Genomic DNA, 16,439 nt, shown 5'->3' on the forward strand with positions numbered 1-16,439 from the left:
CCTGGATCGCCATCATCGGCCCGTTCCCGTCACCGTCATGGCTCATATCCATCCAACTCCGCGGTGCTTACCTCAATGAGCGCTTGCTCCGCTGCACCGACCCTGGGCCGCCCTCGCTGAATCTGAGCTGACCCGCTTTGAGCCGCCTCGGAGAGCCGCCCTGCACCTCCGGGTCTTCCCGAGTCCGAGCCACCGCGAAGAGCCGCCTCTGCTCCTACCACAAGTGTCCACAACCCGGCCGTTGAATTACTTCCGCTAGCCTGACCACCGCTTCGCTCCGCGGCCGCGTTGAGCCGCCTACCGACGCGCCCGGTGAGCCGCCCCGGTTTCGTTCGTGATCTCGCTGAGTCGCCGGCCTCTGTTCGACCAGTACCCATCGGGCCTGCCCCGAGCCGCCACTCATCTCCGTCTCTGCTGCGGTCCGGCACCTCCGTGCCACGGCCTTGTCCTCCAACGCCCGCGCTTCCTCTGCTCGGATTCCACTTCGAGCGCCGCCGGTTCGCACCGACACTCCGGCCTCGCGCTCACCTAAGCTTTAAACCGCCTACCGGGCTATCTCCGCTGCTCAACTCCGTGTGTCGAGCGGCCCTGCTTTCAATGAGCCATCGTCACTATTTTGCCTTTGCTGGCCGTTTCCACACCGGGCGTCGCTGTATCTCCACGGTGAGGGCATCTCCAATGCGGGCACTAGCCCCCAACGCCAGGATTGATTCCCCAGCCGTTACGGTCATATCCTGTTCCATCCTGAGATTTTATTTGGCATCGATGCCTACTGAGTCGCCGGGTGCCACCGATAGAAGGAAAAATCTGCACAAGTGCCCATCAGATCGTTCTTTGCGTTGGAACGAGAGACGCTAACAAAGCCACCAGATTAAAATATTATTTACTTCTATATTTTAAGCGCCTATCCAAGCGCTTTGCATTGAACATGCCCTGAGTCGTCTTCACTGCAGCGCCTCTGCCATGGTTCACTTCGCCTTACGCTATGGTCGCCCTCACCAGCGCAGCCTGAAGTCGCCGTCTTCGGTCAAAACCGTCGGGAGCTGACCCATCGCTTGCCCTGTTTTAGTCAAACTGTTGCCTGGTCAGGCCACGTCTGCAGTCTGGCGTCAGATCGCCCCCGCTGACTCACCCACTGTTATTCGATTGCCGGCCGTTCCTCGCCGGTTCGTCACGGCTGGACCTTTATTCCACTAAACTGCCACCACCTCTGCCTGTTTCCAAACTGCCGAGACCCCGACATCCATCGCGCCGATTTACTACTGCTGCACCCCGCGCACCGATTCACCATTGCTACGAACTGCTGCCATCCTCGCGGGTCGGTTCAGTAGCCGAGACCGCGCGCTTATGCTGCCTCCGTTTTGTCTCTGGTTCAAATCGCCATCGGGCTTCGCATCGTTTCCGGTTCAAGTTGCCAGACAATCCTGCGAGTCATGATTAACTCACCATCCCTGGATGTTTCCACGGTGCCCCATTCTGGCCGGTTCAAGTAACCGCAGGGCGAGTCACCTTTATGGCACTGAACCGGCCAGGGTATCACCAACGCCTCCGTGAGCTGAGACCCTCCATGCCACGAGCTGCTTTGAATCGGCCTCAACTCGCTCGCAATGGCCTCCGACTCCGGCGACTTCCGCTTTACTTCCCGTTGAGCCGCTCGCCTTGAGCTGCCCCGGCCGGAATCCACCTTCGTTTCACCCTGAATGGGCCGCCGCCGCCACGGACTTACTTCACTTTCGCCCACGCCGGTCTCCGCTTCGATCTCCGCCACTTTCTTCTGCTCCGAGTTAGCCGCAAGATAGCATGCAGCTGAGCCGTCCTCCGCTCGTTGGTTCAACGACCGAGCGCCCGCTCGACCGCGCGGCCTTGGCCTCGGCCTGCTATGGTGGCAGGCATGAGCCCTGCCGCCCTCCGCTCCAATCCGGCTGGCCTCCGCGAGCCGCCTCCCGCCTTGCTCCTCCTCATGCCACTGCGTTGTTCCCACGCCGCACCAGGGCCAGTTCTTGCATCGCCCCTGCTGGCTTGCCGCCCCGCTGTGTCCCTGCTCCGGTTGTCCTATCACACGGATTGCGCCCGTACGTTCCCTTGCAAATTGATGAAAAAAATGAGGAGGAGTTTAGCCCGGTGGATACAGAGATAGGCATCAGGCCTCTTGAAAAAAAAAGAATAATCAATCAAAAGATATACGAGGCGTTCCTGAGGATAAATATGCCCCAATTTCTTGGAGTGAAGGTTATACAAACGACGACAAATTCTGGCAAGGCCTTGAAAGGATCAACACAAAAGTTCTTGGTTGTCTACGGACGCCATATAATGATCATCTGTCGCCTAAAAATCAGGTGGTATTTATCTTATATATTTTGTTAAGTACATGTTGATTTCCTTTGATAAACAAACTACTCCGCCCTACTGTATTTTTTGTACACAGGACAATGATTCACTATAAATGTGGTTTATACCACGGATACGGAGCACGTACTGGCAACATTGCACCCAGTAATCGTCCGTGCCTCATTACCTGGTAAATGGACGTGCGCAAACAGCCGCCTCCGCAGTCCAGATTACATCAACAATGTCGCGACGGGCTCTCTTGTCCGTGCTGGCTTATAACACTGCAGCCGACTCGGCCATGATTAATTTTAGCTTCACCATGGCGATCATCAACCCCGCGGTGGATATTAACTGGCCTGACATATCAAGTTAAATCCATCCAATATATTTTTATGTTATATATTGCTTTCTTTAAAAGGGGCAATTACTTTGGCTTGCAAAGATATCTAATGCAGGACCCTAAACCGCTATATTGGTGCAAATTTAAAGGCCGTCAGAAAATTTCCTGTTTAAAAAGGAGGATTCTGGTTTAAAATCCGGTGCAAGGGAAACCTATCTCCCACAAAGCTTTGAAGCTCTTAGTATCCGGTTTAACAATGTCCGGTTCAAAAAGAATTCATCTCTCGCAAATTTGAGTTTTCAGAAAAATTACAGGGACCAAAGAGAGTCTGTTGCAAAGGCACAACTCTAACATAGATACCCCTTGAGCACAGCTCACAGTATCATTTGGGGGCTTCATGTTCAAACATAGGTGTATTCACCAAAGAGAACATAGCGTTACTACCCTCTTGATTCCGGTTATCAAGCCAATATTATCATAAGAGCACAGCTCTGGTTATTTCGGTAATCCGGCCATCAAGCCAATATTATCATAAGGGGTCGAAGAGAGTCTGCTACACAGCACAGCTCAAACATGGGTATCCCTTGAGCACATCTCACAATATCACTTGGGGGCTATGTTCGAACCATAGTCACACCTCTTGATAGGCTTAAAGCCACCAGGGAAATCACTTGGGGGCACTGGTCGTATCCGAACCATAGCTTATACCCTCTTGATAAGCATAAGGGCACCAGGAAAATCATTTGGGGGCTTGGTCGTATCCGAACCATAGCTACACCTCTTGATAGGCATAAGGCCACCAGGGAAATCATTTGGGGGCTATGGGTTCGAACCATAGTTACACCTCTTGATAGGCGTAAGGGCACTAGGGAAATCACGTGGGGGCTTGGTCGTATTCGAACCATAGCTACACCTCTTGATCGGCGCAATCCCATAATTATGACTACATGGGGGCTCTGGTCGTATCCGAACCATAGCTTAAACCCTCTTGATCATACATATACATCATCATAGCATGTATCATATGTGCATGGATATACCGACTTATAGGGCAGGAATCGGTTTTCAAACCAGGTCATATTATTCAAATCTTTAATAGCCAACATGGCTGGATTTTATTATGGTTATCAATAACCAGTATTATGATTAAGTTTTTCAAAGTCACTTTAGCGCAATGACTATCATATTATCAATGGGTATGATTTATTCTACAATTGAAGGAATAGTCCCGAGTCGCTGCAGGCTTATGACCCGGCACTTGGGGGATACATTATTCAAGTTGGGATTACATCAAATACACAAGTCTCATGTCCCTACAAGCATGCACCATGACACTTGGGGGCTAATGCAAAGTCATTGTTTGCTCACTTATTGAAGATCCGACTCATCACATCGTAATGAGCCGGCCCTTGGGGGCTACCAATTGCTCCTGTCAACAATTCAAGGTACATAAATTTTCATCTATTATTGAAGGATCCACTGCTCAGTTGGTAAAGCAAAAGCTCTCAACCTTGTGGACGTGGGTTCAAGCCCCATGATGGGGGTTACATCGTATAATGTTATCCTCAATGAAGTATACATAAAGTCCCAGCTCAATATTATCTTATTGAGTCGGCCCTTGGGGGCTACACGTTGCTGTTCAAAGTCTACATGATTATATTTACAAAGTCGCTGCTCCTTATTGCATAATGACCCGGCCCTTGGGGGCTACACTGGTTGAAGTTTTTATTGGCATCAAGCAATTACAAGTCCCAGGTTGGTGCAAGCAGGACAACCCGACACTTGGGGGCTATATATGTGGAATACTCAGTTCTGACTGGTGAGTGAGATGAACAAACTGGATTTCTTCAAAGCTTGTGACATTCATATTGAAGCAAGTCTTAAGCTGTTGCTATGCTACCTTCTTAAGACTTGGGGACTACAAGTGATAGGCACATAAGAGGTATATTTTCAAAACTGATGTTAACAAACAGTTCTGATCCGGTGCCATCAATATTCTTAAACCGGCAAGTTCTACATTCTTAAACCGGCAAGTTCTACATTCTTAAACCGGCTGAAGCTCAGATGAGTATTTCAAAGACCAATATTTTGTTAAGCATTGGGAGCTGAGTCAAAGGAGTTATTTTTCACAAATATTTATCCGTGACAAGCCAATGTCAGCAAATTGATTGTGAAGCTGGCCTATTGACCCAAAAATTCTAGAAGAAGGAAGTGACAAGGACTTAAGGATGATCAGGATCAGTTTAACATGGATAAATCCAAATTAAACTGGGGGCTAATGTCGGGGATATACCCCGCGGTATGATCCGGCCGGAGTTATAACCCGGCTGGGACTTAGTTTACCGGCAGGTGTTAAAGCAGGTGGTAAACCGGCAGGTGGTAAACTGTTTGGTGTTAAGTCAGACGGTAAACCGGCAGGTTGTTAAACCGGCTGACAGTTAAGACAGACAGGTAAAACAGGTAGTTAACCCAGATGGTAAACTGGCCGGTTGTTAAACCGGCTGACGGTTAAGACATGAGATAAGTCAGATGATAACTCAGCAGACATTCTTAAACCGGCAGACCATCTTAAACCGGCACCAGATAACTCCCGGCAGGCAGTGGTAACTGGGTTGCCAGGAGTTATGAAGCCTGAGATGTTACGAAGCCCAAGATGTTAAGAAGCCCAAGAAGAGAAGCGTAATAATTAAGTCTTAAAGTCCGAGTTGGACTCTACATGTAACCCGCCCCTTCAACATATATAAGGAGGGGCAGGGCTCCCCAAAGAGGGGGAAGGAAGAAGAAACAATCTTAAAGGGTTAGGGTTAACTGGGAGAGCCGGTTTACGGCGACTTCCTCATGATCATAATGAGACATAGCCTCACACAGCACGTAGGGTTGTTACCGGACAATGTTTCCCGGGGCCCGAAGCTGTCTAAATCCTTGTCTTATGTTGCGTCTCTCGATTCCGCTCAACCCCTCTCAAGCTACCACATAGGTGTGTTGGCCTCACGACTAAGTCCTCACACTAGGACATCTGCCGTGACAATTCTACGACAACCATGAATTACAATTTCCAGTCAGCCCTTGATCTTCAGAGGTGCTCTGCATTTATGTTTTGCGGTCTCAGAAAGGGCTAGCGAGATACCATCTTGTTATATCATATTATGATTGTTTTGAGAAAGTGTTGTCATCCGAGATTTATTATTATTGCTCGCTAGTTGATTATGCCATTGGTATGAGTAAACATGAGACCTAAATGTTATTGCGGATATGGTTAGTTCATAATCTTTGCTGAAAACTTGAATGCTGGCTTTACATATTTACAACAACAAGAGCAAACAGAGTTTGTAAAAGTTTTTCTTTATCACTTTAAGTTTGTCAACTGAATTGCTTGAGGACAAGCAAAGGTTTAAGCATGGGGGAGTTGATACGTCTCCAACGTATCTACTTTTCCAAACATTTTTGCCCTTGTTTTGGACTCTAACTTGCATGATTTGAATGGAACTAACCCGGACTGTCGTTGTTTTCAGCAGAATTGCCATGGTGTTATTTTTGTGTAGAATTAAAAGTTCTCGGAATGACCTAAAAAGAAATGGAGAATATTTTTGGAATATATAAAAAATACTGGCAAAAGAATCAAGGCCAGGGGGCCCACACCCTGTCCACGAGGGTGGGGGCGCGCCTACCCCCCTGGGCGCGCCCCCTGCCTCGTGGGCCCCCTGGTGCTCCACCGACCTCAACTCCAACTCTATATATTCATGTTCGGGGAGAAAAAACAGAGAGAAGGATTCATCGCGTTTTATGATATGGAGCCGCCGCCAAGCCCTAATCTCTCGAGAGGGCTGATCTGGAGTTCGTTTGGGGCTCCGGAGAGGGGAATCCGTCGCCATCATCATCATCAACCTTCCTCCATCACCAATTTCATGATGCTCACCGTCGTGCGTGAGTAATTCCTAGTTGCGATCACTACAAAACCAATACTATTACCTTTGCCACTGTTACCGTTACTTCCATATTACTTTGCTACTAAATACTTTGCTGCAAATATTAAGTCTTTCAGGTGCGGTTGAATTGACAACTCAATTGTTAATACTTGAGAATATTCTTTGGCTCCCCTTGTGTCGAATCAATAAATTTGGGTTGAACACTCTACCCTTGAAAACTGTTGCGATCCCCTATACTTGTGGGTTATCATTAGCTCAGTGTCTACATGGCTTGTAATATGATCTTTATGATATAAATGAGTTACAATGCAAAAAACAATGAAAATCACAATAACATAATCTGGCAAGTAGTAAGGACGAGAAAATATCATCAGAACATGTTAACTTGGAATCTTATCCAAAGCCCTTGCCAGGACAAACCCACCAATGAAGACGGGTCGTGAATTGGATTAACTATTCAATTGATAAATCATTTTAAAATTTTGAATTTGGCAATTAACGTCGGGATGTCAAAATGATGCGGGAGATTCTTTAAAACATGCATGTGCTCACTCTATTAGAGGGAAATCCATTGAAGATCATCTACATGGGAGAGCATGATTGTTATGTGTGTGACATCGCCATGGTGGACTCAAATATCTAAAGTATAGGGGAAATTTTGAGAGGGGGGGCTGTCATATTCCAAATTGGAAAATAAAAACACGTGGACACATTTGACACTGTTATTTTATTTTATTTATAGCCTTTCTTTTCCCATTCTTGTCAAAATTAAATGCTCCTGTCGATCCAAATTACATCAAAGGGAGTATTAGAAAAAATAGAAGGGCTAGCCCAAGGAGTCTCCACATTATGAAAATATTTTACAGTATTTCTTGCTAAAAAGATCAAATTTCTTCTGCATTTTTACTCTTTAATGATATCTTAGTCCTTTTTCTGTAAAATCCATGGTTTTTTGGAATTTTTTCCTTCTATCCAGCCAATTTTAAAATGTATTAATATATTTTTGGATCATCCTCACGTTGGTTCCTTCATTTAATAATCATCTTCATGTAATACTCATAATATTGTAGTGCATATAATATATAATATGTCTAAGACTCATTTAGATGTGACATAGTTATGTCACATCTAAGGTGACGTTGCAGGCAATTTGATTATCTCGCTTTGTTTGTTGTCTTCATTGACTTCGTGTTGCCTTTTTTTTTGAGAAACACCTAAAATTTTATTCATACTCATAACAATTACAGGAAGTAACTCCTATGACTAAGAATTACTATAAAATCTCTAGGAAACAACTTCTTTGTTGTATTAACCTCTGCTAGTGTACCTGGAGCAACGGTGTTGTCACTCTTTCACCTGCACGAACATTACCAATAATAGTTTTTGAAAGCACCTTGACTCGCCGATCCAAAAAGATGGGAAGCCTTTATCCATGAACGTACTTGCGTCGGGGATGATCCCCTAGAAGTGCAGGCCATCAGATCACAATATCTTCACCATTGTGTCAACAAAAGATTTTAACTCCGCAAGGAATCAAACCAACAAAAAAAGTTTTACACACCAACATAAACTCATCAGATCCGAATAATCAGATCCCCGAGGACAAAAAACTCTCTAATCTCATGGCACCGCCAGAAAAACGAGAGTAAATTTTATTCTCACAAAATACGGTGATCACGAGATGATGACAAAGAACATAGGACCATTGAAGATGTGAGGTCCCCCACCTCTCAGTGTGCCAAGATGGCAGCCGGAGGCGAGGGGACCAAAAACTCCGGTGCGGCGGCGACTGTAGCCCTTGCGAAACCAAGTGTGTCGCTTCTTACGTTGTTTCTAGGTTTGTTGTCTTCGTTTGTTTTGACAAGGGGACACATCATGTTTGGCTCTAGCCCACCACAGCTCACCATGTCACCCCCTGTTCGTCTTGGGCTTTTTGAGTTGTGGTTGTTGATGTCTCTGGCTGGGCTTTGTTCCAGTTGCACAAAACAAAAGGCCTTCACACACTGGATCAGGCATGATGGTAAAAGGCTTCTAAAAGGCATTCTAATAATAAACTTGTTCCACAGAAAGGAAGAACAACTGAAAAACCGTGTCAGGGGCAAGTTCTTACCAGGCAAAGGAAGATGGGGGATAGAGGAAGTTCTTACCGGGGTGAGATCCCTTCATACCACTCCTCCCCACCCTACTTGATTAGTACACAAATCTCCAACCCCACCTCCAAAGATTATGTGTCGAACACCCCCTCCCCACCCCCGTGCGTCAGTACTCCTGCTTTTGACGAATCAAAATGTGTTGATTCTCCTATGTAGTGTTTTTGGATGTTGTCTGTCATGGCGAAAACAAAACATAAGTGTAATTAGTTTACAAAAAAAAAGTTTAAGGGATATCAAAAGGGATTCCAAATTCAAGAAAATCATGTCAACTACTTGTTGTTTGGTCCAGCCCCTTAGTATGCCAAACTATGTTTGATGAAACAGAGAAAACATATGCTAGACTACCCACCTGTAAAAATAAACAACATATGTTGTCAATACTCAAGTTAGACACCTAGGATTTGTTGCTATCTTGGCTGGAAAAAATCATTTGTGTTCAGCATTTTCATAGCCCATGTATTTCATCTTTAGTATTTTTTATGCATTCAAATAAATGAATTAAAACTGTTTGAAACTAGAAATGTCTTAAACAATTATTGCAGGTGATTAAAACAGTCACCAAGACACCTACATTGATACACAAGCATGTTTCTTTGCCAGATGTGTAATATGGTTGTTCAAAGAAGAGAAGAGAGTACTTACTATAGTTTGGTTTGTTTAGGTTGAACATTCTCAATATCCTGGAGCACTATTTGATGTTAGTCTTGGTGGAATAGAACACCGTTGCTTTAGTCATTTGATGCTTGTATTTCTGTTATAACTATGTTGACATTATCTTCTTTAGACTCAACATCTTTAATAAAGTGTTGTCTGTCTTCAACATTGTTGTTGTTGTTGTTGTTGTTGTTGTTGTTGTTGTTGTTGCTGCTGCTGCTGTTGTTGTTGTTGTTGTTGTTGTTGTTGTTGTTGTTGTCAGTTTCACTATATTTGACAATGTTGACACTTGAAGGCTCCTGAAAAACGTGTGTTCTTGCACCTGCATCCCCCAAAAAAAGAAAAAAAAGTGAAAAAAAAGTATTAGATTTTATTTTTGCACAAAATATCATAAAACATGCAATGGGCATCCTGTAGTAGCTCCCCTAGAAGAAGAAAATCAAAATTGTGCAAAAGAAAACATATTAAATTCTTAACAACCTCTTTGAAGTATAGTAAGTTAAGGAGGGGTTAAGTTGAGTTGAGGAAAGCAAGAGATGGAGTGGAGGGGGGTCTAAGAAAAGTATGGAGGCCAGGTCAAGGGAAGCACAATGGAGAAACAGATTCGATCATTCACCACCTCTTCCTTCCTTCCTTCCTTCACTTGGGAATTAAATTAGAAGAGAGGCAAGCAAGCAAGGCAAGGAGGAGGAGATGTTGGAATAAGTATGCATATGTCTATCAATGTATCATCTAACCACTCGCAACAACTTCACCGATTCCTTCCCACTTTCCAAAAACTTTCCATTCTTTTTACGACTCATGCTCCTTTTCTCTTTTTATTTCCAACAATTTTGGTTTCGTAAGTTCACAGTCAGAATGGTTACGAGTGTTGCTCGAAAAAAATGGTTAGGACTTAGGAGTTAAACTCACAAGTAAGCTGAACACACCGGCAATGGCAAGGCTTGTTATGTGTGCTGACATCTATAATTTTATTTTCATAAAACATTTGACAAATGTTAATCAAACATTTTAAAAAATGGGTATAGAGAAAATGTTTCTCATGTATACGAAAATGTATACAATGTGTATGAAAAACGTGATCATGTAGAAACTTTTAATAAAGCATTTGAAAAATGGTATTCAAGTATTTTAAAAATGATAATCAAACATTTGAAAAATGTTAACTCTGTATAAAAAATGTTTCCCATGCATACGGAACATGCATAAAAAATATATAATGTGCATGAAAAAATGTTCACCGTTAAAAAAATGTTAATCAAGCATTTGAAAAATGTTAAATCTCTATAGAAAAAATGTTTATTTGTATACAAAAAATGTATACAATGTGTATGAAAAAATGTTGATCATGTATTTGAAAATGTGGATCATGTATAAAAATGTTTCTAATGTATACGAAAAATGCATTTTGTACTTGGAAAAAATGCTTATTCTAATTAAAAAAATGTTCACTCTGTATTTGAAAAATGTTGACCATGTATTCATAAAAAAGTGTTCTTAGCTTGTATTTAAGAAAAACTATACATCCAGTGTTTGAAAAAACAAGAAAAAACAAAAATGAAGAAAACCGATGAAAAACAAGAAAAACATAAGAAAACAGAATAAAAAAGAAAAAAGTCAATACTTACAAAGAAACAGAAAGAAAGGCGAAGAAATAAAGAAACTGAGAAAGAAACAAAGAAAACCAACATATAGAGAAGAAGAAAAGGAAAAGACAAAGAAAACCGGTGAAATACAAAAAATATATAATGAAGAATAAAATTATAAAATTGGCGAAGAAATAAAAAACAAATGAAAAAACATAATAAAAAGGGAAAAACAAGAAGAAGACCAAGAAAGCCCGACCCTAAACAGTCAAACGCGAGCCCATCCCATGACAAACGGGCCGCGACAAAGACACTTTAACCAGCAACCGATCGATCGATCGAAGCCGGTGCGAGGCCAGCTCGGTCGCCCTTCGCGATGGCGATCGCGATGCCGCCGCTGGCGAGGGCGTCACAGCGAATCCGATATTCCAAGAAAAAAGGGGCACCGCCGGAGAGGGACTGGGCGGAGCTGCGCCCGGACCTCATCTCCCTCATCCTCCACCGGCTGGACCAGGCCGAGCTCCTGGTCGGCGGCGTGGCGGGCGTTTGCCGCTCCTGGCGCCGCGCCGCCCGGGAGCAGCCGGAGCTGTGGCGCCGCGTCGACCTGCGCGAAGGCCTCTGGTACGTCCCGCCGTTCCGCCCCAAGATCAGCATCGAGAACATGGTGCGCAAGGCCCTGCGTCTTGGCGCGGGACAGACAGAGGCCTTCCTGAGCGATGGCGTCGACAACCACACTCCTGCTGCTCGCCCATTGGTTAGAGATTTACCAGGTTCTTCCCTAATCCTCGAACCCTACCCATATTCTTAGGGTTTTCCCTTCTTCGATTTATTACTGTGTTTAAATTTTAGACCTCACCAAAAGTGTTTTTTTGTTTTGAATGAGGTGCTATGCTCATTCATCACTCATAAGTCATATCTGATGCTATCCTGCAGGGCACCCTCGTTGAAGAGCCTTCATCTCATCACGTGCTCTGTCTCCAACCTCGGATTTGCAAAGGCGATCAAGATGTTACCTCTGCTCGAGGAGCTTGAGATTTCACGACCTACATATTGCAATACACGAGAAATGGTTGAACTAGTCGCAGGAATATGCCTAGAGTTGAAGCACTTCAGACTTGTCATGCATGGCCTTGAAGGCAGGCGTACTAGTGCCAGGGTAGCATCTTTGGTTGCAAGGATGCACAAGCTACGCTCCTTGCATCTTGTCCGCCTTAAACTTGACAATGAAGAGCTGGGAACCATCCTTGACAATTGCCACGACCTAGAGTACCTCGACATGCGAGAGTGCAGCCTTGTTGACATGGATAACATGGATGACAGCCTACGAGTGAAGCTTGCCCAGATCAATATGGATAACCATGAGTACTCTAGTGACCAACAGGTTGACTATGAGTACAAGATCCGTAGTATTCATTACGAACTCAACTACCGTGAACTTAGAGATGGTTCGCTTTCCTACTATCCGGATTACAACGACTCCTATGAGGAATATTGCTACTACATTGGTAGTGGTGATGGTATTGACGATGCCGATCTCGAACAGTATGAGAAAATCCTTGATGTCAAGAGCATGCGTAGGTACCTAAGCTAAGTGTGAAATAATGTATACGTGAGTGATGTTTCGATGAAACTACACCTTCTCGAAAGCATGCACCCCCGACGTTTTGTTGCTTCAGTTCCACCATGGATTTCTGCATTATTAATTGTTCAATGGTTGATCGTTCAAATTTATTTAACCATTTACATGAAAAAATGAGAGATGTCAACAATTTTTTATTTCGATTTGCCAGAAACAAGTTTAGTAACATGCTACATCAAAGTTTTTCGTTCTTACTTGACTTGTTTACCTTTCTACTGCCTGAAAGGCTGAAACATCACATCTTGTTGTTCCTAGCACAAGCAGATTGTGAACTCATGCTTACTTAAAACTCTAAATCTAGGAGCTCACCAGCTCGTAGAAGACCTGCAGGACCGAGCATAGGATGTTGAATCGTACGCTCCCGAAGCCCTATGATGTTGACTGGAAGAAGGGAGGCATGGGCCACATGCGTGCAACTGAAGGATTAAGAAGACCTAGTTAGCTGGAGAAAAATAAGAGAATAACAGCTGTTGGATGTTAAATGAACGGTTTGCATGCGTATTGCATATAATTAGCTACTAGGGTTACATGACAAAATTGTAATGAAAACCTCTATTCATACAAACAAAATTTGGACATGTCAAAACAAACGGTGCAAAGCTCGTGTGTTTCACATCTATGCTATGAGCATAAAACTCCAAATGTAACACATCCGCCACCTATACCTACCGTTTAGGTGTCACTAGCGAGATCCATCTAAGGTAAGGAACTTCGAGTCGTGGCTGCTCCACTCCACTGAGGTCTTTTGTATTTAACTTTGTTGCCTTCCCGCGCACGAAACATATGGACATGTGTCGTGGGTCAGTTTTGGGGCTGGGGGCAGAGAGAGAGCAGAAGAATGATTCATTTGGATCGACGAGCCATTTCATGAATTGATAGAATATTCCTCTATCCATATCTATTCTATCTTTATATGACCGGCCATAAAAAAGTATTTTTATGGCATGTGGGATGATCACGTCTAAGTAGCCATATATCAGCTACGCTCAATATGTGGGACCTCCATTCGATCAGATCTTTCGCTTCAAGAAATTTGGACCTAGCGAAAAGGACTATAAGCCTTCGTGCAAACAAGCAAAGTAGAAGCAAGACGAGGAAGTGGAGCTGTCATAGAAGCAGTAGCTTCCCCCGACAATATAGAATACAACAATAGCGACCATGGGTAAAAGATCCCCTAGTTTAACGAGTTTGTTGCCTTTCCTAGGTCGTAGAAGGGCAACTACTTATTGATTGATCCCCTTTCTTTGATATGTGTTCAATTTAGTATAATAAAAACTACAACTAGATCAAAGCGGAAGGGCCACTCACTATAGAAGCTTTAACTAGAAAAGCCCTAGCCAATAGTCTAGTTTAGTAGTCGGACAAACCCCTATGCTCATGGCATGTTCTTCATATTGATTGAGTTGGAGGGAGTCAAAGACTACCACAGAATCCTTCAATGGTCATCCGGTGACCTTTTTCACCGAAGCGTCACGATAGTTCATATAATCTCCAATGGGGATCAGTCGGAGAAAGCTCAAAGAACTTCCCTTCATTTGCTTCGCGGAGTCGCACATAGCACATAGCTGCAAGTGAGAGGGCTCATACTACCTGCCTAATCCTTCGCTCTGCGGGATTGTAGAACAGAAAGCTCCTTCTAAACAACTTGGCACAAGGGAGGGGGGCTATGTATTTGCATGACCCTGCGGGTTTGACCCTACCTACACCTAGAGTCAATCCCCTAACAGTCCTGCCACCACGGCGCAAAACATGAGCTCGTATGGAACCTTGGATTTCTGACGTAACGGTGGTGAATGGTATCAAAATATTACTGTCACACAACATAGTATATACGCTAAAGTTGGCCAAAATATGGACACCCGAACGGCCAGATGCGCACAATCTAATCCTATCTGAGCCCGTCATTGCATGCACGTCGGACAACTGTCCGTAGCATCATAAATCCTCCCTTTTGAAGTACCCAAATGGAATGGTCCTTATTTGTGTTGCTGGTTGGTCTTTCTCAACGTGATTTCTAGCATGACAAAACATTCTTTATAAGATAGGGCCGTTCACATGAAAAAAAATACAAAATCCATTCTTCATGGTCAGGCGCATTGCTCCAAATCCTCCAGGATCACAAGTGGAAATGCTAAGAAAGGGTTGGGATGTTGCGAGCTCCGCGTCGAATAGAAAGAAGCAAGCAGTGGATGTTGTCGTAACGCGCAAGAGAGCAAGCATAGGCAACCAAACTAACTAAGGCTACAAAAAGTAGCTAGCTAGGGTTTTTAAGCTTGCTACCATTTCTAGCGCGCGTACTGTTTTAGTTAAGATTGACATAAGGTGAACTGTCTCTAGATCATATGGATCTCATGTACTTTTGGGAATTAATATATGCCTTCTATACTTCTAGTAGAGAGATAAAACATCGTATCCTCTCATCACTTTTGATCATCTCTCCTTTCTTTACAAGGACACGCAAGAACTTTGCCATCCACCGTTCTGCGACAGCTAGTGTCTTTTCTCCCGCCAACTTCGAGAAAACTACCCCAAAACACGGGACATTGCGTGAACCGGGTCTCACTCGAAAGAATCCTGCGACACCATCTGCCCATCATCGCTCCTTCGCGGCGAGGATGAAGACTTGAGGTAGCTCGGTGTGATTGGCCTCGGCGATGACAATGATGATGATGATGCCGACACGATCATCTTCTTGCTGCCTCCCATGGACAATGTCCTTGTCACGTTCTTGAGGTTCTTTTGGAGTGCCCGGGCAACCGGCGACTCCACCGTGCTCTGCCCCTGCAGCCTCCTCTGGTCCTGAGAAAACCATGAACATGGTCATGTCCAAGGCTCATTTTTGGACGCATGAATTGTACTATGTATTTTTGAATGCATGCGAGATTTGATGTGTGATTCATGTCTCCCCCATCCCCCCATTCGAAAAAATTATTAGGAATGATGTGTTAAGATTAAGTGGTTTGAATTCATTAATACCCTCTGTCTCTTCTTCTCTTGTTCTTTCTCCTTCCTCGTGTTATCGTACTCCTCCAACATGTCCAAAAGCCCCTCCTGCATTTGCACAGTCAATTATTTCTCATTCCCAAAATTGAAAAATGGAAGCCAGAGTACCTTCCCGCCAAATTTCAAAAGGGAAAGTAATACGTAAAGAAAAATGCAAACAAGACATGCATACACCATCGTACAAGAACTTGGTGCCTCTATCCTCCTCCCAGGCCACCACCTTCGCCATCAAGGCCTCAGCCATCGCTGCACCCCATAGAAACAGGACAAGAAAAATTCACAGGGCAGCATCAGTGTTCTGTTCATGAAAGGAGATCAATAGACAAACACAAGTTTCTCATGAAGAACAAGATGAGCATCGACGTGCACACACCTGGCATCTTGTTGACCAAGGTGCGCGCCTTCTCGGCACGCTTCAGCATGAGGTGCATTCCTTTACCCACGTTGTATCTGTTCTCGTCCTGAAAATTACACACATGAAAAAACAATTCAACGTTTGAAACGAAGAAGAAATTTTTTGAAAGTGGATAAAGCTCGCATAAATAGTTATCTCTTGGTCAAAATTTTAGCTAACCAATATCAACATGTACAACTTGCACAAATATCTCTACAACTATAAAAAAAACATAGTTGGTGTTGATAGTGTGTCTGCCCTCCATCACTTCTGACCATTAGATTTGCACCTAATGCACACGGACAAGCTGTGGCAATTTTGTAAGACGGCACCCGTCATTCCGCTTCGCCCTTATATTATGGGACGAAGGGAGTATTTACAAAAGAATCCTTAGTCTCTCCGTCCAGCCCCACCCC

At 44.1% G+C, this 16,439-nt stretch overlaps 2 protein-coding genes across 2 annotated transcripts in view; one reads left to right on the forward strand and one right to left on the reverse strand.

Moving 5' to 3' along the window:
• Window positions 1-11,641: 11,641 nt before the first annotated feature.
• Window positions 11,642-12,578, forward strand: LOC119315652 (F-box protein SKIP19-like). Its single transcript, XM_037590190.1, has 2 exons — window positions 11,642-11,757; window positions 11,921-12,578. Exon 2 carries the CDS (start codon window positions 11,994-11,996, stop codon window positions 12,576-12,578), a length of 585 nt encoding a protein of 194 aa, XP_037446087.1. The 5' UTR covers window positions 11,642-11,757; window positions 11,921-11,993.
• A 2,387-nt stretch (window positions 12,579-14,965) lies between these two features.
• Window positions 14,966-16,439, reverse strand: part of LOC119319294 (65-kDa microtubule-associated protein 3-like) — a 5,100-nt gene continuing 3,626 nt past the window's right edge. The window contains exons 3-6 of the mRNA XM_037593781.1: window positions 16,003-16,090; window positions 15,802-15,875; window positions 15,603-15,677; window positions 14,966-15,425 (exon numbers count right to left, since the gene is read on the reverse strand). Of these exons, the coding sequence (XP_037449678.1) occupies window positions 15,186-15,425; window positions 15,603-15,677; window positions 15,802-15,875; window positions 16,003-16,090 (477 nt within the window). The 3' untranslated portion in view covers window positions 14,966-15,185. The remainder of the gene's footprint in view (window positions 15,426-15,602; window positions 15,678-15,801; window positions 15,876-16,002; window positions 16,091-16,439) is intronic.

Source organism: Triticum dicoccoides, chromosome 6A (assembly GCF_002162155.2).
Source record: "Triticum dicoccoides isolate Atlit2015 ecotype Zavitan chromosome 6A, WEW_v2.0, whole genome shotgun sequence".
NCBI classification, from domain to species: Eukaryota; Viridiplantae; Streptophyta; class Magnoliopsida; order Poales; family Poaceae; genus Triticum; species Triticum dicoccoides.

Coding starts and splice junctions, on each gene's coding strand:
- LOC119315652 (XM_037590190.1), top strand. CDS start 11,994: ATGTTACCTCTGCTCGAGGAGCTTGAGATTTCACGACCTACATATTGC.